Source organism: Polyodon spathula, chromosome 16 (genome assembly GCF_017654505.1).
Source record: "Polyodon spathula isolate WHYD16114869_AA chromosome 16, ASM1765450v1, whole genome shotgun sequence".
NCBI classification, from domain to species: domain Eukaryota; kingdom Metazoa; phylum Chordata; class Actinopteri; order Acipenseriformes; family Polyodontidae; genus Polyodon; species Polyodon spathula.
The window spans coordinates 4725839-4751540 of record NC_054549.1 but is presented as its reverse complement, the minus strand read 5'-3'; the positions used below and the strand labels follow the sequence as shown (position 1 = coordinate 4751540).

At 40.3% G+C, this 25702-nt stretch overlaps 1 protein-coding gene across 4 annotated transcripts in view; it reads left to right on the top strand.

Annotated features, from left to right (window-relative positions):
• LOC121328658 (rho guanine nucleotide exchange factor 10-like protein) overlaps nt 1-22895 on the top strand; it is a 67383-nt gene extending 44488 nt beyond the window's left edge. For all 4 annotated transcript variants that reach the window (XM_041273565.1, XM_041273563.1, XM_041273564.1 and 1 more), the window contains 8 exons: nt 557-678; nt 9682-9768; nt 13049-13263; nt 13540-13697; nt 14220-14362; nt 18208-18379; nt 19456-19578; nt 20095-22895. In XM_041273565.1, coding sequence (XP_041129499.1) covers nt 557-678; nt 9682-9768; nt 13049-13263; nt 13540-13697; nt 14220-14362; nt 18208-18379; nt 19456-19578; nt 20095-20633 — 1559 coding nt within the window. In that variant the 3' untranslated portion in view covers nt 20634-22895. The remainder of the gene's footprint in view (nt 1-556; nt 679-9681; nt 9769-13048; nt 13264-13539; nt 13698-14219; nt 14363-18207; nt 18380-19455; nt 19579-20094) is intronic.
• The last annotated feature ends 2807 nt before the right edge of the window (nt 22896-25702 follow it).

The window sequence follows — 25702 nt, the reverse complement described above, 5'->3', positions numbered from 1 at the left end:
AAATGCTGTTCCTCACTTCTAAAGCTGTCCATGGGTCTGGTCCTGCCTAGTTGGTCCAATGTGAGTCACTTATTCCTTACAAACCAGCACCTGCTCTGGAGATGTGTGAAGAGGAACGGTCTCAATGAGTTCTCAACGCTCTTCCAGGTCATGGAATGCTGACTTAAACAATATTTTTAAATCTTTTAAAGCTTTTAAAAGTTTTTTTTTTATTTTGGCCTTTTACTAGTGCAGTTAGAACTCTTTTTATAAAGTTTGTTCTAGTTTTGGAAAGCATGCTTGGATGCATGAAGGACGCTAAATGAAATATGTGTGGTACGGTAAACACAGTTCTGTGAGCGTTGATATTGAGAGCGTGGCTTTAGAGCTCAAGAAAAGTGAAGGGCGGTTACTGTGAGTTGGCTACAAATCTGGCGTGACACCAACAGGCATGAGCTTCCCTTCTGAGCTGAGATCCAGGTGAACGCACCTCAGTCCTACCCCTCTGAAGCAGAGACTGCCAGTTGTGCAGTAGTTTTGCAACATGTTCTCATCAGCTTTGTTGGTTTTCTTTCAGGAGAAGAGAATATGCCAGGCTGGTTCTCCGTGGAGGATGATGCAAAGACCAAAGCCCCTTTTTGGTGCCCACTTCTTGCCTGCCGTGTCCCGGTTTTCCCTTCAAAAGCTCAGGAAATGAAAGTAAGACATTTTGCAAGCACACACCAACATTCCCCACACCTTTTTCATGTCCTGCAGAACACATTAAAAAACTAGATTCACATTTATTACTCAGAAATCAAGCACCAGGAAGCTTGCCAGATTGAAACAGCTGGTGCCATATTGGTAAGGTCAAGACAAACTTAGTCAATTAGAAGATCTGTACAAGGAAGACATCTACTTCAGTCTGTGCTCCTGGTTCCCCTAAAGGAATAGCGAGAAGGGTCTATGGATAATGTGGGGAGGGGGCAGCTTGAACCTAAGAGAGCAGTGGCAAACTGCTCCTGTTGGCAGGGGTATGTGGAGCCAGTGATTTAAACCGCACTGAACAGTATGTGCAGCTGTCTGCAGTCATAACAGTTTACATTGCTGCCGTGTACAGATGCCTCTTTGAAAAGACAAGCTGCTCAGCTTGAAAGCCTCCTGCGTCATGACTTGTGTGCTCCTGCTCTTCTACCCACTGGGCAAATGAGTTGCTATAAACGCATGATTAAAGGGCCTAGGGCAGCTAAACAGAAGAACGCTTTAAATTGGATAGAGGGCAGTCTTGTTAAACAGGGAAGTGATGCTTGCTAGCCTTCCAAACCTCTCACTAAATTAGCTTTCATTTGCTAACAGTTGCTTTTGGTTTTTCTCAAATTCTGTGTGGTCTGTTTACCAGTTTTATTCCAGAGGCTGCTATGCACTAAACTTCAAGAGGAAGCAAACCTTATTTGTTAACCACTGCCTTAAAGAGAAAGTAGCGGGGTTCCGAAAAATATAAAGTCACCACGTGTTCCTACAACTTACCTGTCATTTTCTCTTTTCATTGTTAACATCCTGCCAACTTTTTACACTTAGAACCTTAAAGTCTGTTTCAAAGCTCTTTTGTCCTCTAAATCACTGCAGGAAGAGCAATTAAAAAAAAAAAAAAAAAAACAACAAAAAACAAAACTAACAATTGCTCTGGCTTTTCGTGGATCGTTGCTGCTGTGTTACCTGTTTGACAATGTGGGCAATAATCCTATCAGTGCACTAGAGCAGACATTTTGAAAATAACTTTGAAACAGACTATAAAGTTATTAGTGTAAAAAGTTGTCAGGATGTTAAAATATGTTATTTAAACAGTTTTAGCAACACGCTGTGTGTTTTTCAGAACCCCACTACTTGTCTTTAAATACCATAGTCCAGCACACTCTTTTACAAATGTAATACTGTAATTCCTGTGAGTTTTATATATAGGTTGCGGGTTACATACATCTTATTGTATGCTACAGAGTTTCTGCTAGGGCAGTGTAAGTTTATATTCCGATAATGATGGTAGACTGAAGCAGTTGGAAAATAAATACACTGTTGATGAACGTATAAGGTGACAACCTGAAATGTGTCAATAACATTTTGCATATGGTACAGGGCAGTGCATATGCGTACTGTTTCTACACTACCACATGTGTATTCAGCACAACTGAAATAATTCCTGACCTTTATTATAAACTCATGTTAACTACACATCTGCATGTGTAGACACAGTGTAATCGGTGCTGCTAAATCTGTCATCTTTAGTCAGGGATGCTCAAAGAAATGTCATACAGAGTGAAAATAAATAAAATAATGGTAATAGCCAGGCTTCTTTTGAAGTGAACATCCAAAATCTCCCCTCTCACTGTCATCCTCCTATGTGTGTGTGTGTTTTTTTTTTATAAAATATATATATATATATATATATATATATATATATATATATATATATATCATATTATATATATATATATATATAATATATATAAATTCAGTGACAAAATGCCATTGGGGGAATTATAGTACCAGCACTTCTGAAAAATCTGTACTGCCTTGCCACCTTTTATTTGTTTTATTTATTTCATTATTTTCAAAGAAAAGGCCTCTCAGCCTGCTGCAGAATCATAATTAAATTGGCAGTATTGATCTGGAAAATATTGCTGGTAATTTAAAATTTGCACCTTTTTTTTTTTTCAAAATCTTCCGGTTCTTTGTTTGGATTTCGTCCTTCTGTTGAGAATATGCAGATATTTCAAAGACAGCACAGATGAAAAGTTTCTGCTGGTTCCTATTCAAGCTAATTAAGCTCAGTATGCTTCCTCCTGGTCTCAATGCTTACTATCTCCAGCACTAGGCTTTCAACCATTACGAACAACCACTGTAGAATTCCATGCCGAATTCGATCACTGACTCAATTGGCTTTAGATTTCAACATGCTTACAACCAAGACACAGCAAAGTTTGTTCAGCATTGCTGGAGATTGTTGTGCATTGGTTTTTATGGTATCTAAAAGGTTGCCTGTGTTTTCTGTAGGTGGTTTGGAAGCCAGGTGTTCTGGGTTCTGTTCTAATAGAGTTCTCATGGTTCTGTGAATCTGCTTCACCCTTCCTTGTTCCATGTAAACCACTTGTTTGTGACTTTTCACCTCCGCTAGCCCCACATAATGAGTTTAAAGGTTACTTTGTCACACAATTTTGGTACGAGGAATAATCCTGGCACTTCAGACAATCTCAAAGTTGGGGAAAAAGAACACAGAACCACTCGAAGTATTGCAAAACTTCAGACATAATAAGGAAAATATTTCTTAAAGTAAAATGATTGGTGGAAAGTTTAGATATTATACAAAGCACTTAGTCCAGTCTCTCTCTCTCTTTCTCTCTGTTTATTTTTTCCTCTGAAGAAATATCCCTGTGGCACTGTGATGGAAACAGCAGGAAATTACAGCACCAGTACGTAGCTTTGAGAAAAACTCAGAAGTCATGCTGTGTCACCTTATTAATGTATGCATTTCATTAATTGTCAAAGCAAAAGGTCCTTCTTTCACGCTTGCACTACCTGAGGGGGAATAACATATTAATTTAGACAAATATTGATTTGGCATATATCAATTTAGAAAAACTTTTTGGAACCTTAATTTAAATAGTAAATCCTGGGGGCTAGGTTAATTCACTAGACTGTCACCTGCTTCTTGTACTTAACAGAAAGCTAGCTTGTCGTCGTTCTACTAAATTAAGCTGATTGCAACCTAGAAGGGTTAGTCAATTTGTGCTTTTGTGAACACCTGAACACCAGAGGGCACTGTTCCATTGGCATTGAGCTTACAAGGCTGTCAAAAGCAGCAAAGCATGTCTTCTATTGACGGCAGGTTGCCTGCAAGGTGCAATCTGTCTCCTTAATATTACAATAATACATTCAAGGAAGCAATGGCTGCTCCGCCTGGCTTTCTAGTTGCTGAGCCCCAGGCACAAGACTGCTTGACCACTTCTGCACTAACCACACATTGCCTTTTAACAGTAATTCATCTGTCGTTCACCGTTCTGTGCACTCTGCTTCCTCAGGAACGGCACCATTGTTTGCCTTCCAGTTTGTGTACATCCCAAGGTTGTTTTCTGCCTCCTCGTTCTTTTAATTGCCTGTTGACTGTCGGTCACACTGTGAACTTGCAGGAGGCTTTTGTTGTACTGTAGCTCAAGGACAAAGCAACATCTAATCAAATTGGGGAATAAGGAACAATGCTTCAATGAATATAATGGTTCTGTACTAAGAGACAGCTTTAGCACATGGTCAGCTACAATTGACTGCCACTAGAATGGTTCCACTGTGATAACTTTTATGTACATACCAATGGTAATTCACAAACACTGGTTTTGCATTACAGCATTGTACTGCTCTATCAATACCAGTGCATAGGTCCCAAGTTTCATCAACTGGAATGCTGGTTCAGACTATAAACCTAGTGCTCTCACCTCTAGACTAGTGTTTCAGAATGTCGTCTATTGGTGCATACAGTTGAGTTTTTAATTAAAAAGACTTGCTGTCTGGCTCTTGGTTGGAAATCCTGCCTTTGTTTTTTTTTTCTTCTCAGGCCTGTATCCTGACAGTCTCCTCCTTCCACCCTCTCACTATTGAATTCACATTTACTCATCCTCTCCACTTTGCTTTCCTTGAATTCTGGAGCATTGAAATGCTAAGTGTTACCTTTTTTTTTTGCTCTTGTTTATTCACAGCACCTCATCCTCCTCCAAAACTCCCCCCAGGCTTAGCACTGTACAAATACTGCTCTTAACTCATTAATTGAAAAGCACAGGTACACTTTCACTTAATCATTTTTTAAATACTCCTCCCGGTAAAAACAAAAAAAAGTTATGCTTAGATGATTAAAGGATATAGTTCAGATTTTTTTATTTGTATACATTTTCCTTATTTTAATAATTCTGAATGTTCTGGGAACTGTTGCTTCAATATAGTATTAGGATTTACAGAAATACTTAAGTCTTTGAGCTGCTTTGAGCTTGTCTGGAGAGTCCTATGTGCCGACCTTCTGTATTCCATTCTTGTGCCAGCTTACACAGACAGAGCACAGTTAAAAGGACAAATTGTCACGCTACTGAAGTGGAACAAGGAAGGCTTGGATCCCCTGGACAAGCTACAGTAAAAGCAAACTCAAAGCCAGGTAAATATTTAGGGAAACATGACTGGAGCAGCAGAACTACTCAATTATTTGAAACCCTATGAATTATTAAGGGAAATAAATAAGAGTAGTACTTGTAGTGCTATCCTTGCATACACATGCGTTCACCTTCAGGGAAAGGAGATGCAAAGATTTCATGCATGCCTAGAACAGAACTGCTGCATGCTTGTGTAAATTACACATGGGGCTAACGCTCTCTTTATACCCAGGGATTGGGGGTGTAGTAATGTTTGTGTTCATTATAATAGTCAGACACGTTTAATATCACTTGTCTCAGTAAAGCATACTCTACATAATACAATAAGGAATAGAGAAAATGTCCATCTGTTTATTCATTACAGTGTATTGTACATGTTCAGTGTGATTACATTTTATTAATGAACCCTACTGCGAACAATGCAATCGCTAGTGCTCTATCTGAGTTCCCCTGCAAAACAGGCCTGTTTATTATATTAACACATGCATTGCCAGGTGCTCCTGATAGTCATTTTAATTGTCACCATTAATGCACTCAGCCCCTGTGATAGTTCAATGGTTTGACTGCTGATCTGTAACTTTGTATAGACTATCGTTGGGTTTCTCCCTGGCAGTCAACACTTCCACCTGGCTCCCTGTTGTTGTAACCCTGCCCTCCTGTATTTAAATGAATGTGCGTGAGGCTAGCTGCGTTTACTCAGCACTGACACAAAATGATTGATTCAGAAGCCCAGGCCCGCTACTTAATCTCACCGTCTGTCTATTATTACGCTGCTTTGTTTTATATTTTCTTTAAATTAAGTGACACAGTACCAAATGAATCAATGCTGTGACAAAATCAATCAGGGAGATGGAATGAGAAGGGATTCTTTGTCAATCCCTGGGCTCTCCTGCCCAAGGACGTGCGTGATTAAAGGGCCAGTTGACTACTTTTAAGAAAGTAGGCAGTTGATTTAGTAAGCAAGCTGCAAAAAGAACAGTTTTATCTGCTAATGGTGTCTTACCGTTTCTGCCAAGCCCTTGAAGAATGCTACGCAGCTGAAACATTCACATCAGAGTGACTGAGCACTGAATCTCTTCAATAACACTTGACCAAGGCTGTGCCTCTTAGCATTCACTGCATTATCGCTGGTGCTCTTGTCGTATGCTGAATATCTTTTTGGTTCTTTTGAAATATAATCGTATTCCCAGTTTAGAGTCTAGTAAGTACAAAGACAAAAATATAGATGTAGCGTTGCAGCTGTTTCCCGGTACCTAATTACTTCATGTACTGCAGTTTAAACTCACCAACGGTCCAGCTGCAATTGAGGACCTGCAAAAAAGTACCAGGAATCAAATATGTGTATAGTCCTCTCTAGTGAAAAGCTTCTGAGCACAAAAAAGGGGGACAGTGCTATTATGTAAAAGTAAGGTGAAGATGGATTTTGAAGTATTGTTTTAGCACTTCATGCTTGGGTTAACATGCAAGATAAAACTATATAAAAAAAATGCTTTATAATGACTTGGTAAAACGAGGCTTCTCTGTCTCTCTCTCCTTTTTTTTTTTTAATATCAGACCTTGACTAAGACTTCATAACACTGATGGAGACATTAGTCCTAATGTAACAAAGAAACAGAAGGAGGTCTGGTATTTAAGAACCAAAACCATCAATAGCTAATTAACCTTACTGATTTAAATTGTTGACCTAGAATGCTGAACAGCTCCATTGGTAATGAAGTGTAAAAATCTTTCAATTTCTTTACGTGTTGACATTTTGTGTGTGAGATGACAGTCTAAACAGAATCCTAATGGTGGGAGACACGAATACCATGGGTTCAAAAAGATGATATAATATACTGTAGTATTAATGACAGAAGGCTTTGAAAATAAATACAAATGATATTTTATACAATTTAAGGGGATTTTCTTGAGGAAAAAAATACTGTATTACTTTGAATTAACGGCTCCCTCAGATATCCTGTTTTTAATTGATGCCACCCTCGAATTAATGCCTCACTCAGACATTCTCTTTTTAATTGATTCCGCGCTTGAATAAACTGTGCTCTCAATATAGAAACATAAAGGTACTTTTTTATTCTACCCCTGCTCAAGAAATAAAGAAACGCACAACTCTGGCTATGTACATGTGACACACCCGAAGAGACTGCAGCCTCAGTCCAGCATGTAAAACAAGCTAATGTACACAAACCTTGGTGAGCACGTTTTATTTTATGGTACAGTCCCGAAAGACAACCCAAGACAAACCTCCTTAGTATTTTTTTTTTTTTTCCATCAGAGTTCAGTGCCAACACAGCAAGGGCATAAAACAAACAAGGGCTGTCTGTTTACCTCGTCCTCAGCTTGGATGGTGAAAACTTAAACTCCGGAACGTAGAGCTTTGCCATTCACTCTAAGCGCTAATCGAAAGCTTGCTGAAGCTATATTCTTGCAGGAGGTTTAGTTTTGTTTTTTGTTCAATTGGAATTTTGCTCAGTCGTGTTCATATATTATATAATATACTATATATATATATATATATATATATATATATATATATATATATATATATATATATATATATATATATATATATATATATATATATATATATAATATAGCTATCTGTCAAACCGATGTTCAAAGGTAATATTTAAGAAAAACTGCATCACACTCAACTACTGTTCTCTCTCCTCTTCTTATCCTGTCCCATAGCAACCAATACACACTCCTGATTCGCTGGTACAATACTCCCCTGACCTCCCAACACCCACCCAATAGGCTCTCGTTAACTGTCAGTAAATGTGCTGTATTCAAGCCCCAAAAACACACGCGTATAGTGAGTTTCAATTACGTTCCAATACTTGCGCCTCATCTTATTTAACCAAGATAATTAAACCTTTGAGACTTGCATCTGATTAACAAAGGTAACCTGGAGCTACAGCGGGATATAAACTCATTCACATTCCATTAAATGTTTGACCTTTTTTCTTTTTTTTTTTTTTAAATAAACACTTTTTTGGAACATGTGACAATGATGCTGTCTAAAGCATAGTGCTGGGGGGGTGAGATTCAGTCCTATCACTTTTCAAGCAACCTCTTTATTTTTTGCACACTGGAAGCAGAGACTACCAAACTTGCCTCACTTGGATCTGGATTAAAAATGAATCCTGTAGTGCTGTGAAATGTCGATAATAAATTAGGGGGAGTGCAGACCACCAAGCCAAGTGTCCCTCTTGACCTGGGATGCCCAGTTCCGATCCTGGGGCATTTATATTGGTTTAACAATTTAGAACAACATCCTGGACTTTAAGGTCCAACTTTGTCCGCACCTGCCTTTGACAGTTTAGATATTTAATATTGAACATGGCAACGGTTTCCTGACCAAATACCCACTAAATGTAAAATGCTCCCACACAAACAGCAGACAGAAAGAGCGTTATCAAGATTAGTAACTTTCAGAGCTTTGCAGACGGAGTAGGAGAGGAAACAGTAAAACTGCACCCAGGGGCATCCTCGGCAATCAGACGGAGGCTCCCTGTGACACCAATGACAAAGCGGGCAGCCTTTTCCCTCTGGCTCCCGGGGACACTGATAGGTGGCAACGGCAGCTCTGTTTGTGTTGGAATGAAAGGCGAAAGGGGGGGGGGGTGGTGGTGTGTCGGATGGCAAAATTTAATTGCTCAGCAGGGGCAGCCGCCTGCTGGCTTTTAGTGTTGCTCAGTTATAGATCAGTATAAATCAGCTGCATTTTGTTTAAGCCCATTTCTCCACACGCACATGCAGCTGTATAGAAAGAAAAGCCAGGCGGTTATTTTCAACCCATCTGTCCAGCTAATTTTATTTATTTGTTTGTTTGTTTTTTAGTTTCTATTCCTAGAGCAGATGCACTCCCAGTTCTCGTCTTTAATTTTTCTTCCCTTTAACACTGACGACAACAAAGTCAAATTGGTAATTAAATACCGCCTACAGACCACCTCATATGGATAGCTGCAGACAATAGGAAACTCTGTGTAATGGATTTGTTGGATCACCGCCTGGTTATAATGGATCTAAAACTACAACATAACATTTATATTAAGCCTTGTATGACGAGTCATTCCAAGGGACCATACATAAAATGACAAAAGTCAACAAACGTTCAGTGACATGAGAGCATTTATCATAGTGTTAGGCTATGCAAAATGTAAACAAATTGCTATGAAAAAAGCATTTATTGGAGCACCTTTATTGGTGCAGTCTAAGGAGACTAACGTTTGAAGAAAAAGCAGTTCTCTTGTTCACCATGTGTAGTGTGACAGACATGATCAGAGACCTGAGTGCCCTTATTTTGAGCCAGGACCCTAAAAACACTGCATGTAAAAAGGCTGCAATTCTACAAAGGGGTACTGGTGACATGACAAACCACAAGAGCAAATCGAAAGAGCACATTAAGTGGGTCATTAAGTTTTTTTCTGTAGTTTCTCAGTAAATGATTCCATTCCAGCTACCTGTAGTGACAACAGACCTCAAAGATTAACTGGATGAATTATTAAAGTGTTCCTTCTTTCTTCTCTCTCACCAGCTGGAAGCTGCCCTCCATAATCCGGTCCAGTGTGCACTTCTGGGGTTCTCCGCTGCCAGTACTTCCCTACCACAAGGCTACCTCTGGGTGAGTCACCTGTGCTTCTGGATCAGTAAAAGACCAGGGGAGGCGGGGGGCTGCCAAGGCCATCGGTGCAAATGGCACCCTTGCAAAAAACAATTGGGTCACCAAGGTTTATCTTGAAAGAAAATGAGGTTAACAGCACTGTGTCAAGCAGTCATTGACAGATAATATAGTTAGTCAGAAACATAACCATCTTAACCTTTCATCAACGGCCTTTGCCATCTTTTTAAAACCACATTTACTCCTGGTGTAATGTATCTCTGCTCTTCCTGGTGTCAAAACAATCACATTTTACTTTTAAAACCAGACCTCGAATAAACCTATAGTTTAAAAACTGCATTGCTGTCCACACACACAAAAGCTTTTGAGACATAATGGGCATCAACTTAAGGCAAAAAGGTGTAATTTAAAGGTTCTTTGTTGCAGCACCACTGTGTGTCCCTCTGTACTGGATAAACCTGAACAAGCTGTTCCAATTCGGGACGGCACTAAATCACTTTAGAGTGATCAGCCACTGAGGCTTCCATGGCTTGTGATTTAGCATGATTTCATTGTCTTCTAATTAGCATGTGAAACCCGCTTTCGTTCTGTCTATCTTTCTCTGATTCCTGGGGATGTTTATTCATCACATCAGGACAACAAAAACTTCAGATTAAACACTTCTGAAGGACAGACCTAAGCACTGCATTGATACGGATGAAGTGGAAAAATCAAGATATTTTATGCAAATTCTTACCTTGTGAAGCAATTAGATACAGATTTGCATAATGCCGACGTAGAAGATTAAAGCGATATACATATTTTTACATACATATTTTGTTTCTTTCTTTGGAAAACAATGGAAGGGAAAGATTAACACTTGACATTTTGAGCTCAGTAGGCATAGCACAGCACCTTGTAGTCGTGCCAGCTTAAGATACCGGCAGAGTTGGGTCTGCTCTGTACTTTAATGGGAGTCTTGCTTCTGGTGCTGCACCACTAAAAATAAATCCACTTGCACAAATTTAAATTGAGGTAAAATTATACTGAACTGAACCCACTTGACTAAATGAACACTACCTGTATCTCTCCTGGTATGCTATAGTACAAAAAGGAATTGAGTTTTGACTGATTTTAACACTCTGTTTCAGAAACAGCATTGTCAAATCACTTACAAATACAGTATATAGCAAAGAAAGCTTATTTATGTTTTAAACATGTCATCTGTTTTCTGAAGCAGACCATTGGGGAGGGGAGGGGGGGCAGTTCCCTTCAGCATTTGACACCTGCGTTTTAATCTCACTAAATCAAAACAGAGCCTCCTGTGCATCTGTTGAGACCTCTTGTCATTTGGACAAGGAGAAATGTAAAAAGAGGAGACCTCTTTATTGCAGACATTAAAAAGTGGGAGTAGGACTCAGAAGTTGATTGCCTCTTGATTGCATTTTTCCCCCCATTTATGCGAGCTACACATTCTTTTATGCCCTTCAAGTACCACCATAAAATAGAAGAAGAATTCATATCTTAAAGTGGCACTGCAGTTTGTTTTTTATTGAATTCCCCTCTAAAACTGTCGAAAGACCTTCGGGTGAAGACTAGAGCAATTGTGCTGTCCCCCTGGGATGTTCAGAGCTGTTTGGGGATTCACAATTTGTGGTTATGTGTGTGGTTTGTTTTGAGGTATCTCCACATGAAAAGCACTTTTACAAATTGAATTGTTTTTCTATTAAAACAAAACGAGCCTGCTAGAAAGTAATGTTTTTATTACACCAACAGCTTGCTAATGAATGCTCACTATGCAGTATCTTTTTTTATTTTTTTATTTATTTATTTATTTGCTGTTGCATGTCTGAGTTTCAGTGCTTTGATGATAAAGCACCGGTTACCATGACAGCTATAACTCTGACATAACTTGTTGTGTTGTGTGTAGATAGTGTCATTTGTCATAGAAAATCTGAAAGGGGAGCAAGTGTGCCACTACGTACCTTCTGTTTTAATAAAAACATTCTCCGTGGTCAATTATTGGTGCAGCGTTCCATACAAAAAATGTTTGAGAGACAGTTGTTGCCTTATAAGACCATTTAGAAAATATTAGATGTTGCTATTTACCCTGTAACTTCCTTTTAAATCTCTTGCTTGAGCTATATTGTAATGCAACTCTAAAGATCTGCTCTTAAACTTCCCATTGATGCAAGCAGTAGCAGAAGTATGTCCATTTGGCTCACCAGAGGTACCGGATTATAAAATATGTTTGCCATTTCCCTGTTTCAATCAAACTTCCCCTCATATGGGGATAAAGCATTAGAAGTAGAGTCACAAAATTTGAAAGCCCTTTATTTATTTAAATAGCATGCATGTCTCTGGAGTGTGTGATCGAAGCCGAGCTGCTCAACCTGTGTTAAAGGATTTCTACATAAGCATGAAGTGCTTTATTTTTAGCTTTAGAACTATGCTATGTGTTCTATGCACAGGATGACATCATTACTGGAATGTTGACCAATCCATAGCAGTGGTTTGTTTTTCTCCTGCGGGATTTATGTTTTTGGATTGTATCTTGAATGTCAATGAAGCAGAACTGTCAAGGTACTCATGCTACAAAATAACCCTCTATTGCAGTGAAAGTTTGGAGGGGGAGGGGGTGGCATTTGATAAATTTAAATTTTCTCCAACCAAAATGTTTTAACATAAATGCACATTATGATCTCACTTACTAAAATTATTTTGAATGCAATTTGTACTTCAAACATTTTCAAAATCTTTAATGGCTCTGATTCAGGTTTTGCTAAAAACTTGCCATATGGCTTCTACAAGCTTTGTTATATAAATAGGATTGCCTCCTATTTATAACATTTCATTTTGCATTTCACAGGAAATAATTTAACAGCATTCTGCCCAGTTGCCTTTACTATACAGATTCTGTGGAATACTGGGAGAGGTGATTCTCAAGTGCTATATTTAAATGCCTCTGTATTCACAGAACATGATGAACATATATAATTCTTACATTTGATTTTAAATAATTTTTTGTCTGGAGTGTCCTTATGGACTGAATACTCCTTACTAGTTTTCAGTGTTCAATTGCTTTCAATCTGGCTGTGATATAATACTGTACTGGCCATCTCAAAATAACATCCTCCTCTTAAGAATGAGCCACCAGTTGCACAGCACGGCACAGGAGACTGAAATAATGTACTTGCTAGTCAGGGTGTTCTGCCCAATTGTACATATCCTTTTCCTTCTTGGCTATTGAGACTGCAGTGTTTTCCCAATTGTGTGGAAATAAATTGTGTTGCTATGTCTACAGGTGGCCAGTGGGGGTGATGTTTCTCACGGTCAGGTGGAGATCTTCTCCCTCAACAGGTCTACTCCCCGTGCTGTCAAATCCTTCCAGGTAGGGGCGCCAGTGCTGTGTCTGGAGTATGTTCCTGAGGAGAGCCAGTCCGAGGACGGGGAGAGTGGGGCTGCTGAACGGACCTCCATGTTCGGCAACACAATCTGTTTGGGGCTACAGGATGGCAGGTGGGTTTTCCAGTAGCCCTTTCCTCCATGTTGGTACGCGGGTAAAAAGAGTACCCAAATATGTGATGTTCTGTCCAGCAGAAACCGCATAGAGGACTCTAAAACAATGCATACTAATATAGCATAGGCTTTTCAAAGAGAACGTTCATTGGAAATGAATTTCAACTACACAGTGTCCTGAAAGCAATAAAAAGGGAGGACATTTTAAAACAGTGTTGTATTGAGGAGAACAGGTCTGTAACACACATGACCTGGTTTCTTTCCTTGATTCTGCAGTATCCTAGTTTATGGCAGTGTGGACACGGCCGCCCAGTGCCTGCTAACCTTCCGTAACCCCGAGGGATGCCCGGTGCTGTGCCTGAAACATTCCGGCAACTTCCTGTTCGCAGGGCTGAAGGACGGGAAGGTTGTCGTCTACAGGCGGAAGAGCAGTGGTGGGATGTGGTTTACTTGATTTTTACATTTTGTTTTGTTTCGGTGTTTGCAGAATAGTTAGAAGACGATAATTAGTCTGTAAAACATGTTTTACAGTTAATATGAATTCAAAATATTCCAGTACAGTTTATTTTGAAAAAAGTGCTGCCTTGACGTTTGAGGTCAATATGACATGACATCACATCCTGTTGTCTTGACAATTTTGGATAGTAGCAGAGCAGGGTCTGGTCTTGACTTTAATACTATCAACAACTGACGGAAATTGTAGACTAATTGTGGATTAATTAAACAGTGTCTCTTATGGTTAAAGTGTCTGTGGTGGTTCAGTCATGCAAGGCACACTATGAGAATACCAAGAGATGTGGTCGACTACATTATAACTTTGAATAATTAGCCTACAGTATACGCTACACCAACGGAACATAGAATACACAATCTGTAAATCAGGAATTGCTTGGTGACGGTGTTACTGTAGCTGCACATGTTTCAACAGGTCTTTTCATTCTGCTCTTTGTTTCCAGAGAAGCTGTGGGATCCAGAGTCCCCTCGCTGCACGAGTATCGGCACAGAGCCGGTCCGCAGGCTGCTGGCTCTGGAGGACACTGTGTGGGCCAGCTGTGGAAACAGGATCATCGTCATTGAAGGAGCCACCATGAACACCCGGGTAAGTCACCAGCCACAGCCTTACACAGTATTCACCATGGGCTAAGACAATCAAGTCTGATCAATAAGACTGTAGTAATCCATACAATACCTAGTTTTATATTCCACAGCATAGCAAAAATGAACACTTGTGTACTTTATTGCTTATTTTGCAAGGTTCTTTGTGAACTCCTGATAACTTTCACCATTTTGCTGTGTCGCTTTGAACTGCTGTAAAAAGGGTTGGATGGCAGAATGTGTGATTTAAATGGGTAACAGAAAAATTAAGACAGGTCTGCCTAGAAGCTGATATAACTGCAGCTGATATAACTCCTCTGAGTGCCAGCGTGTGAGTGGTTTAGGACGTTGTTAAAAAACATTGTTTTTAAACAATTACTGCCTCATTGGTGGTCTATTTTTATTTTTTTTTTAAAGAAAGAGCTTCTGGTTATATTACATCGCTGCACAGTGACGCTAAGTGACATTGAGAAAATAAAGAAATGGGATTTTATTGCAGTAACACGCCATTACAAGGACCCCGCCACCCTACTCCAATCCTCTTGACCCGACTCCCTCGCACGAAGCCTATGCAATGTTATTACCGCTTATCTTCAAAGCACACCCCAGGCTGACACTAGCAGACACACTTTCCCTTCTGTCTGGAGTTTCTTTCTTTTTTTTTTTTTTCTGAAGCGCTGACAGTATTTTTGCGAGCAGGGTTTATCAGTGCTGGGCAGACGCAATACAACACCAGGGAAGACAGGCGATAAAGCTGACAGGAGAGGGATGAGTTTAGTGTTTGTGAAAGGGACTGGCGGCATTGGAGACTGAATCCGTCTGTCTGTCCTCCTGAGCTTCCCCAGTCTCCCGTTCACTATTCTTTATTGTGCTGGCTCCGTCAGTTCTGAATTCTACTTGGATTAAATGCCTTTCCCCAGCTCTTTCAATATAAATTGAAGACTGCATCTTTACACAGTATTGTATTAAATGTGCTGCCCCAGCATTACATTGTATGAAGCTAACAAAATAATTCAATATATTGGATCTGGTTTGCACTACCCTTCGCTACATAGGTCTCAAATGTACAGTTTGGAAGGGAACACCAGATTTGAAGCCTGCGTGTATTTTCATATAAAAAATGTCTGGTACTACATTAGGTTAAAGAAAGTTCTTGGCTTTCGTGTCTTACTCACAGGAAGTCTGCTACGCTTGCCCTTTCTGGGTCAAGTCACGTCAGCAGTGTCACATGCTCAAAGCATGTAAGTGGCTGAAAGCAGTCAATAGGGGAGGCAGCTGTTTGAACGACAGGGACCAACGAAGAGCAACATTATTTGAATGCATGGCTTGCAAACAGAGATTTCTTTAATCCTAATGTAGTACTAGATGTGTTTACCACACGAGATGTGCTGGACTCTCCAGTGCTGGGTTTTCCTTTTAAAATCATATCAGTGCTTTTTATTCTGAATTGAGTTTTATGGCCCATTACATATTCCCCAGCCTGATAGATTAGCTGCTCCGAGCAATGGGCAGTAATGTTAGTGTGAGGATGACAGGTCACCTGTGAGGGTCTTGTCAGGAAGGAGGGACTCGGAGCTCCTGCAGAACACATCTCCTGGAGAGCTGATCCTGCTGCATGTGTCTCTGTTTGAATAATGGATGAAGTGTGAGCCTGGAAGTTAATGGGCTAGAGAGCAAGCAAGGCAAAAGGAAAATATTATCGCACTGAATTACATAAGCAGTTGCTACAGAGTGTGTTGTTGACAAGGAAATAAGTCTTCAGAGTGGATCAAATCTGAGATTAAATCATAGTCTTTGGTCTTTTAATAGTCAGTTACGTCAAGAGTCTGACTTCAAACAAAATCAGTCATTCGATGATGGCTGCTGTCGCTATGCTGTCAATGTGACTCTTTGGTGGCGTTTATCGCCGGATAACAGGATTTGTGACATGAAGGCTAATGGCTGAGACATTCCACTTGTTAGATCATTGTCAATAGCACATTTGTTTTACAAAAGGATCCTTAAACTTAAGTGTGACTAGAAAAAGTATTTAAGAAGTCATGCAGGATATTTAGGTGTACACATTTAATATGGCAATTTAAAAACCACAGTTGTTGTTTTTAAGGACCTGAAGAACAGCTACCATTTAAAATAAGCTTCAAACTCATCCAAATGTTTTCTTATTCCTTGAAGTTTAAGGCTAAACAAAGCACAAGGAATGAAGAACAGGTGCTGAAGGCTTAATGTCATTCCATGGACATGATTTTAAGTAGCTGTTTCTGAAAAGGGTGCCTGTTTTGTTAATCCTTTCTAGGACTGAAAAGCTTAAGAATACCTCATTTCCACAAGCCTGTCAACATGGCTTAAAAAGAGTTCTGCCCTGTTGAGAGACCTTTACTTCAGTAAATCCGGTGGGGTGCTTAACCCCCAAGTTCAATTGGCTTTAATGCAACTGAGGTTCAGCCAATATTAAGAATTATCTCTCCATCTCCAGGTTGTCAGTTTAATCCAGCCACTGCCAACTCCAAATCTGGACAGAATTGCTGTGCAGTTTATCAAGTAAAACGGCATCTATTGTGATATTTAAATTTTAGTGTAGCTTAAGTCAACTTCTCGCCAACTCCTGCAGTCTTGGTGCCTAAAATGTATATTGCTATTTTCAGTTTGGTAGGAAGGTTTTATTTTTTTGTTAAATAATAAATCAATAAAAATGCAGAATTGTTACATGTTTGAGAGGTGGCTACTCAAACCTAATTGACAACCGAAATAAACACCACTTTTGAGATGGGAGAAGTTAGAATGCACAAGCCTGCTGTGATTGGTTACCCAGCAACCAAAAGAGCAGAGCATGTTTCCCAGTCAGCTCTCATGTCATTGGTTACACAGCCTACTTCCTCTCGCCTCATTGGGTGCCAAGCTGCTGTGGCGACACTACATAAAAAGCAGAGACAAAAAACAAATAATGGTACTTGGTGAACTTTGGACAGGTTTTGAATTTAAAAAGCTAGGAGCTGGGTTCATACACGTAGCCACAAACATGCTGTGGGGTCTTAAGCAAGTCAGCAGGCATAGTATGGAACACGATTATTTTAATTGGATACCTGAGATGATAGCTAAACTAATTTAAATGGAGATCACTTACTACTTCGGGTCTGTGTGGTTTTAAGAGTCTTGCTGATTACTGGTTGCTGATAAACAGACTCAGTTGTGTGCAAGGCAGTGAGCAGACCTCTTTGGTCACCAGATGAGACTTTCATGTTTTCAATCTGTCGTCATTATAGAGCTGGAAATAATCGCTACCTTTGGAATGGATATTGTACAAATCGAGAACTCTCTTTATTAAGCTTGGGGGGGGGGGCATGTTATGTTTCTGTGTTTTGCTTTTAAAATTTATTTATTTATTTTTTTTTTTATGGGATTATTAAATACAATAAAAACATTCTATGGACCTGGTAACCGCTATTGGCTAGGTATAAAGAGGTAGTTGGTTTGGTATAGAGATAATCTTCAGTCCTGCATCTTTTTTTTTTTTAATGTATTTTTATAATATTTTTCTATCCAATTTTAATATCGAAAGTTGGTTTGCAACGGTGAGTCGATATACAAATCGGATAGAACAATCTGTTTAAATGACTTCTATGTTGAATGGCTTACACCAGATGTAATGTTCCCAGCCCTGTTTAGATCTTCTAAAATATTGTGTATTATTCTCAGATGATGTAGAATGAATGGAGACCGGAAATATCTTGGTCCAAGCTCTGAATGGATTGGGAGAGTGCTCTACAGGGATTGGTTTCACACTATGCAAATCCTGTTGTTATCCTTTCCAGGTGCTGTTTGTTCATGAGAGGCTTTTCTTTTCTCATCCAGGGTTTTGAAGCACACCAGGACAAGGCGGTGAGCGTGGCCCACATGGCGCGCGCCGGGGGCGGGGTTTGGATGGCGTTTACCAAGGGCTCGTCTATCCGCCTGTTTCACACAGAGACGCTCGAGCCCCTCCAGGAAATCAACATCTCCGCCCGCACCACCTTCCTCATCCCAGGCAAGTCCTCTGGAACAGGGAGGTTTACTAGACTCGCCTTTCACTTCTGGAGGCCTCTAATCAAGTGAGATTGGTGGTCTGAACTGAGCATCACAAAAAGCCACACAATTTTTCTGGCCTTTTTATCCAAATGTTTATCGACTTGACTTTCTTACAATTTTATCTCCACAGGGTTTTAAGTTATTGGTGTATCCCACACACAACTAGGCCTCCCTTAAGTGGTTTAAAGCAAGTTATTTATTGTCTTATGCAATATAATATAAATAATCTGATTTGTTTTAATAGTGGTCTAGCCTGCATAGTCCAGCAAGATTCCACCAGGCTTCTCTCGGAAGATATTTTAGTTTTTAAATGACTATGTCTGTACATTATTACACAAATTCATAATTTAAAATTGTTACCTCCTAAAGCAGTGCTTTCATAAAAATGAATGCCCTTTCTGTCAGTGAGGCACCAATTAAGACGGACCTCTTTTCCCAGTCCTACAATTTCAGTTCCTGCTTCATTTGGTCCCCATAGTAAGAGCTGATGGGTTGGCTTCAGTGAGAAGAATACAAATCTATTAAATAGAAATAAATATGGTAATGAAGACACAAGGGCAGGAGAATGAATTAATAAAGTACGGGAGTTGAAAAAGCGGGTTAGAGGAAAGGAGGAGATGAATACTTCCCTTTTCATGTGACCTTGGAGGGGTTGGGAGGGTTGGTAACTAGGAGAAATTCTGGTTGCTATGGAAACATCTTCACCTCATCCCAATTAAAATTTAAAGGATAGGTGAAGGTTTGAAGCAGTCGATTGCTAACTGATGTGTTTTTAAATGTCTCTTTTTTTTTTTCTTGTTTGTCAAAACGGTCGAAACTCCACTGAGGTGCTTGTAACTTGAACACGTTAAAACATTGATTAATGGTAAAAAAAAAAAAAAAAAAAAGCATGTGTGTTTCTTTTTTTTGCTTTCCACCATCAGAATTACAATATGTGAGGCATTTAGTGGATAGTTATAGTAGTTAACAGGGTTTTCAAGTAAATGGCGTTTTTTGCAACTGAATGTAATGTTGCTCCCTTTGTGCTCCTTATAGCTCAGAAGAGCATGCGGGTGACCAGTCTGCTGGTTTGCCAGGGGTTACTGTGGGTCGGCACTTCCCAGGGAATCATAGTCACACTGCCAGTGCCCAAGCTGGAGGGCATCCCCAAAATAACAGGTACACTTCTTTCTAGAAGATACTATCTGGTCAATTCCACCTAATCTTCATTCAATAATTGTGTTGTAGATATACATTGTTGCAAACCTAACTTGTTGCACCTTATTTCATATTGTACTTTTAGTTAAATTTGCACTTACTGTAAAATATACTGTATTTAAATATTTTCCTTGCTTGTAACCCTGTACTGCCCTGTACACCTGTGTCACCTTGGGTAAATGCGTCTGCCAATTAAACAAATAATATTAAGTATAGTTGCTTCGTAGAGGTTATGTTCACTCCAGTAATGATTAGGCAACAGCAGGCAGCAGTTAAAACATTTTAATCTCTAGAAAAATATATACGATGAAAATAACCAGAAGATCTTCAGCAAAACAGAAGTGGAACAGTGATAAGAGGGAATAAAACAGTTTCTAAAGTCTTGGTTGTCACTCCTCCTTAAGGGAAATTGTGATGACCTGTGTGTTTTTTGTACAGTACAGAAATGTCACCATCATTCCCCTCTTGTGCCTCCAGGGAAAGGAATGACCTCTCTCAATGCTCACTGCGGGCCGGTGGATTTCCTGGTAGCCACCTCCAGCACGCTGTCCCCACAGCTGCTCAAGAGGGACTCCATGGGGGATGAGGTGGACTCGCCTAGTGGGGGGGAGGGCAAGACCAACACCTCCTCCCAGGAATCCCTACACCAGGCCAATGGCAGCTCCAGGAGGGAGGGCAAGGGCCAGGGGGTCCTGCTGCAGTACCGCCTGCGCTCCACCTCCCAGCTCCCTGGCAAACCCCTGAGCAGCAAACCAGAGGGAGCGTCGGACTCGTCTCTGGAGTCCCTGGAGCACAGTGTGGAGGACGGCTCCATCTACGAGCTCAGCGAGGACCCAGAGGTGTGGGTGCGAGGCAGGCCCTCAGCCCGGGAGGGGGGCCGGAAAGATAGGGTCACTTCGGCTGCCGTCATCTCCGGGGGGAGAGGCTTCCGTAGCCTGGGAGGGGGTGGCGAGAGCAGCACTGGCAGAGAGTCAGAGAGCATTCTCTTGGTTTGGCAGCTCCCTCTCACTGTGTAGGCAAGGGCCTGTATGCTACAAGGAAACTGTGCATCAGTCACTCTCGCTCCAAGCCAGATGCAGATGGGGTCTCCATAGCCTCTGGAAAGAGGCCCCCTGGAATTCAATAGGCTGTGCTCCTGGAACAGGTATTGGGTGGTACAGCTGGCACCCTTAGGGAGGACACTGATGCTATGAAAGACAGCACAGTACCTGTAATGAGAGTGGACTGGGGTAATTATGATCTGGCAACATTTTAAATATGTGATTCCACTACCCAGTATTTGGTTATATGAACCATTGGGTGAGCAATGGGCACAAGAGGACGGTGTTATAGGTCTGTGTATTTTCTCTATCGCACTGTCACCATCCCCTTTAAGCCACACCCCTTTACACCAGAATACGCCCCATATGTCTGCCCCTCCCACTTTCATCATCTGATGGATCTTGATCTATTCTGATTTGTCCAGAAATGTCTCACACTGACCTGTAACCTTGCCTCTGGCCTCGACCACACCCCTTTCAAGTTTGACACCTGGTATCTTTCACAAACTTTACAAACAAAAAGTGCAATTTATTGCACAGGGAAAACCAACATCCACAAAAGTAAGCAAACAAGTAGGCTTTTGTTTATTGTTCTGTTCTATAAAGATTACTGAGGCAAATTGTATTGCCGTCATTAGCTGATTTTCTGTCTTCAGTGGTTTAATCAACCAAGTTTGTTTTAATTGGTTTTGGTAACCAGCAGGGGATAATATAATGAGAGCTGTAAGATGTAATGCAAATGTGAAGAAATAAAAGTGCTTCTAAAGTTCTATCTTAAGTTATTTAGAGACAATTTTTAAAGGCTTGCATGGTGTTGACAATTACAAATGCAATATTTGCTTTGTCTTGCTTGGTACAATTTAGCTCAAATACAATTAGCTCAAGTAATTACTTGTTAATAGAATTAGAAAGTCCTACACCAAAAAGAAAACTGTTATTTATACTAAAAAAACAAACAAAACAAAAACAACCTTTTCTTTTTAAATCATACCATTCAACTGTGTGGGCTGGTCTTAAAAGCGATTCTGGCTGAAACCAGAGTCACACTCCAATCCAAAACAACAATATGGTCTCTCGGGTGGCACCTTTTTGAATTGCCATAGTGATGTCAGCTGGCCTGCCGTTCTGCCCAGCACTCCTTCAGCTCTCAACCACTCCCTGTTGCCTTCACCTGCTGGCCTGGCAGCGGTTGTCATGGCAAGACCACAGGAGAGGGCCCTGGTCAGAACCTGTTTCAGGTTGGTAAACATGCTGCATTCAAAGGGCATGTTTAACACACAAGTGGACTGTGGTGTTGTTATTAGTGCTGCTGAATTTCATAGCTAATTGAACTGAATTTATGACTTGCTGTAAGGCTTTCTGTATCCAGATTGCCATGCATTCCATCCTGTTCTGTCTATTCTTTCCTGGAGCTGCTATACGACGCTGTCTTGTACTCATTCTAAAGCTCGGTATCTCCTCGCCAGTATGAATACGTGTGCTGTGCATTTATGTACACGTCATCAAAGACTGGGATGTGACAGTTGAGCCCAATCAAAATAATGATCAGTAATCAAAGCTCAAAGTAATCCCATTCTACAATTTATGAATAGGTTATTTTAAAATGTAATGAATCTCACCCTTGTCAAGCCGTTTTTTAATAATATTAAAGTGGTTTCAGTTAACAAAGATCATGGCTGGTGAGTGATCATCTGAGATTGATTGCTATACATTTGCTTTGACAAGAAACAAAGGATCAAAAAAGAGGGAAGGAAGGATGAGCGTCTTCTATTTGCACTGCTAAGGGTTGTAAAAAACAAACAATACAATTGTAAACATTATTTACAGTATTTAAGTGTTACTAATATTTAGTTTTTTTTTCTCAAATTGGTCATTTGTATATAATCCCTTACTCCCGTAATTGTGCATGAAGTTTGCAGATGCTCCCTTGACGGGCAGCGCGGTACGTCCCCTAGCAACTGTTTAACACAAACAAACTGTTCTGTACCCGTGTAGTCATTTTTTCTCTCACACAGAGACCTGACATGTACTGTATCAAACTATGAAACTCGTCTAGAATCTAGGTTGTTTAACCTAGGCTGAATCTACAACTGCTGTCACGTGCATCCTGAATAAGGGCTGTACAGCAATGCCACACAATTGTGTAATAGTGTATATACCCCAGGTTTAGAACCTGAAACAATTGTCACTCTTTCTGTAACAAACCTTTGACTGTAAAAACACTCAATAAAGATGTACAGGAATCTGTGTCAAGTCTTTACTGTCAGTATATGTTGTAAGAAGGAAAACTTCCTGAATATTTTCTCCTGCTAGTGATGGATGAAAAGAAGCACCAACATTTCCACAATTTAAAACAGTCAATCAAGCTGAGATCTCGTAAGATCCACGCTGGCCTTTCAGTCCTGAGTTTTGTCGAGCTGAAGAATGGGAAATTAAGTTATTAAAAAGGGAAGTCCTTTACTGGGTTTACATGAGAACAAGACAAACATTTTTACATACACTGGAGTGCAAAAGTCTTAGACACATTCAGGAGTTACAGTATATATCGATGTTACGAGCATCAGCAATTTTCTCAAAGCCTCCACTAGTGTTTTCCACTATTATAATAACTTTGACTGTTATTAATACAGTTTAGTTTGGTGAGAAGAAACCAAGCTTGTCATTTAGCAATCGTTAATTCACATTGATCAGAATCTTAAAAAAAAAATCTTGTGATCACAACAACTCAAAGTAAGCTATACAGGAGCAGCTAACAAGAAGTGTTGTAGTAGCGATTCCATCACATTTACCCAGTGGTTCTCAACGGAGGGGGGTGCGAAAAGTGTCCAAAAAATACATACAAATAAAGTAAAATGTTTTTCTATTATTATTTAAAATGTACAGGTGACATGATGTTCTGTAGGCGACACTGGTTGATTCTATGGTAGTATTAAAGCAGGTTGATTCTATATTAGTATAACCTTCCCCCAAAATGACAATGAAAAGACTTTTGCACAGCAGTGTATATTTTGTACTCTGAGGAATCCTTGGCCTCAAACATCAAAACATGTTTGTACTCTCTTGTATAACAATGCATCAGATATAATATTTCTCTTACATCTCTACAATACAGAAACCTTATCAACATTTCTTTCCTTTTCAAAGGCCGTGGTATTCTTCAGTTAAGGTCCCGCCAGAACGGAAAGGTTTACTGTCTTGGCTAATGTGCCAAAAACAAGAGATCTCCTGGACTCTAAAAACCCAACGCTTTTATCCCTGAGTGACTCACCTGGTAGAAGCATGCTGCATGGGGTGTTGTCATTCAGCCAGGGGAGCGCAGGTTTGCATCCTGGCTGTACGAAGTCACCGGTCATTCCGAAGGGAACGTCGCGTTCTCTTTGGTGCTCCTGCAGGTTAGGGAGGCAGAACTTGCAAGGGCTGTTTCTACTCACCCACTACAGTGGCTCCTACTGGGCGAGCCTTGGCATCCACACTCCAGCTCAGTATGTTCTGTTGGGCTGCAGTAATTAGGGCAAAATAAGTCCTTAAATCAAGCACAGCTATCTGTAGGCTACCAGAACACTCACACCGCCACATATTATTGAGATTGAGTGATGCCCTTTGCTGGCTCGCGACGCTGTCCTTCATAATCTGCAGGAACGGTGAAGACTGACGCCCTGTCATTGCCTCAGTGTAAAAATAGCTTTGATACACCCAACTTATTTTCTGTGCTGTGGGCACAAACAGCATATGTAATGCAGCCTTGGAAGTTTTACAACTGTATCTTAGTTGACAATGAAAAGTTAATGACAGTGCCTGTGGTATTATTGATCCACCCTATATGTGGAGTGCAATGGATAATGTTGCAATACAACATTGTAGCGTATCTGGCTTTTAATATTTTTTATGACTTATTGAATTCCGAAGTTTTTTCTTGTTATAAATAGGTGCCATAGCTTGACCTTTCAATGTGCAGTAGAAGCAACTGTGCTAACTGTTTGCTTTGCTTTGAACATCAACTAAAATGGACCTGTTTACAAAGTATTGGCTGCTGCCAAATCATCCATCTACAACTACAGCAAAATGAGAACCACAGGGAGCAAGAGATTCATTTGATTGTGAAGCTTCTCATGGTTGGTTTTCTGTTTTGATATTTTTCCTTTTTAATAGTAATTAGAAGGATCACTGTGTGTCTACCATTCTACCAAATAATAAAGTTGAACAGTATGCCTTTGTCTTATGTAAGTATTCACTAAGATTTAATTTCATAAAAGCTCTGTTATTTTGAAAACTCATGTTGACAGGTATGTACATAGCAAGGTTATCTCACCCAGTCTGGATTTTAATGGATTTACAGTAAGTGTGATTAACAGATGTTCAGCCTAGCTGTGTATTTTTAATGGTGCTACATGCGTGAGCACATTAAACTTTAACGTGTATATAGATTTAAACATATTTTTTTACTTACCCTTTTATGTTATGTGTTCAATCATTTTGAGTGATTCTTACTGCATTATTTTCTCCCCAATTTAGCAGTGATCAATTATTTTTGTCACCGCTACCAACCCTGCGTTGACTCGGGAGGGGCGAAGACGAACACACACTGTCCTCTGAAGCGTCTACCGTCAGCCGACCGCTTCTTTTCACACTGCAGACCCACCATGCAGCCACCTCAGAGCTACAGCATCAGAGGACAACACTGCCCTGGGCAGCTTACAGGCAAGCCCGCAGGCTCCCAGCCAGACCACAGGGGTCACTGGTGCACGGTGAGCCGTGAGCACCCTGGCTGACCGGGTGTTGCTCGGCCAATTGTGCGCCACCTCCTGGGAGCTCCTGTCCTCGGTCAGCAAAGGCAAAGCCTGGACTCAAACCGGCGATGTCCAGACTATAGGGTCATCCTGCACTGTACGTAAGTGCTTTTACTGGATGTGCCACTCGGGAGCCCCTCAAATACTTTTTAAAATGATTATTTATATGTCTGTGTTCAGATGCTTTCAGCTGAGTTTAGGATCTGCTCTTCAGTTCCAGGCGCCTGCTTTAAATACACTTGTATGTAACACAAGATA